The sequence below is a fragment of the Poecilia reticulata genome, linkage group LG4 (genome assembly GCF_000633615.1).
Source record: "Poecilia reticulata strain Guanapo linkage group LG4, Guppy_female_1.0+MT, whole genome shotgun sequence".
Lineage (NCBI taxonomy): Eukaryota > Metazoa > Chordata > Actinopteri > Cyprinodontiformes > Poeciliidae > Poecilia > Poecilia reticulata.
Genome location: NC_024334.1, coordinates 15523202 through 15524442, shown reverse-complemented (window position 1 = coordinate 15524442; position 1241 = coordinate 15523202). Strand labels below are relative to the sequence as shown.

The 1241-nt window shown below is 48.1% G+C and overlaps 1 protein-coding gene across 1 annotated transcript in view; it reads right to left on the bottom strand.

Annotated features, from left to right (window-relative positions):
- Positions 1–217: 217 nt before the first annotated feature.
- The window catches only part of barhl2 (BarH-like homeobox 2), a 3409-nt gene continuing 2385 nt past the window's right edge, over positions 218–1241 (bottom strand). The window contains exon 3 of the mRNA XM_008407754.2: positions 218–916. Coding sequence (XP_008405976.1) covers positions 616–916 — 301 coding nt within the window. The 3' untranslated portion in view covers positions 218–615. The remainder of the gene's footprint in view (positions 917–1241) is intronic.

The following is a 1241-nucleotide window of genomic DNA, read 5'->3' as shown; positions in this document are numbered from 1 at the left end:
CTGCGGGAAGAAGAGATTTACCCTGATCCGCTTCTGACAAATTACTAGTAAAAAAAAAAAAATGTTGAGGAAATATGAACTCGCAAAAACGCGGCGCGTGTACAGAAAACGGAATTTGAAATAAAAACGATCAAATTCGATGAAAACCGAAGATGCAGGCCGCGTCTCCTGGGTTGGAGTTTTGATCCCTTGTCGTCAAGAAGCGTTTACAATTCAATTAGTATCATTACGTCTTTTATTCATTCACGTCTTCTCCATCTAGTAAACTTTATAAGTTTATTTGCTAATGTGAGTGTATTTGTACAAAAGACAAACAAACAATCAGACATGAGCAGTCCGGGCCGGACCCAGAGTCTTGAGGAGCGGGCTCCGGCTGTGTGGGGCCCCCCATCCTGAAACTCTTCCTGCAGAATGTCTTTAATAAACCTGTCTCTGTTCTGTTTTTGTTGTTTTGTTTTTGTTGTTGTGTTTTTTCTGTGGGTGGATGTGCGGGCGGGGCGGGAGGGGCGTTCAAGTCCTGCAGTGATGCTCCCTTTGCGCTTACCCACTTCACGCGTTCAAGCAGCGTCCTGTTTTTGGCGGGTTCTCGTTCTCGTCTTCGTTTAGCTGTTGTTTCTATCGCGGATGCGGCGTGCCGGGCAGGGGGTTCAGCGCCGGTTGGCCCCCCGGCCCGAGGCCGTGAATGAGCACCCGCGGGACCAGAGGTCTCTGCAGGCTGGGGTGCGGCGCGGAAGGAGTCCGGTACATGCTGCTGTACATGGCGGCGGCCGCGGCGGCCGCCGTGGTGCTGTCCACGGTGCCCAGCAGGCTCGGGTGGTAGAAGTAGGGCGAGGGGAACATTCTCTGTAAGGCCGAATAGTTTCCTGCTTCAGCCAGCAGCTCCAGACCGACCGCCGTCTGCCTCTTCCACTTCGTCCTGGAAATCAGATCAAAATCCAGCTGATCAATTATTTAATCACTCTCGCCGAGTCCCTGAACGCCTCTTTAATTGGTATGCAGAGGCCTAATTACTGCAGCCAGAATGTACAGTGAAGGTTTAATTAGGCACAAAGAAAAAAAAAGAAAAAAAGAAACACAGACCAACTATATATGGTTAACCCAAACTTCAGCAAATGTTCCGTTTCTAAGATGTTTAAACACAAATCAATACAAACTGCACTCTGATTGGTTGGTGAACACAGAAAAATATTTACACACACACATACTGTTACATGTCGATGTGTCAGACTTACTATATATAT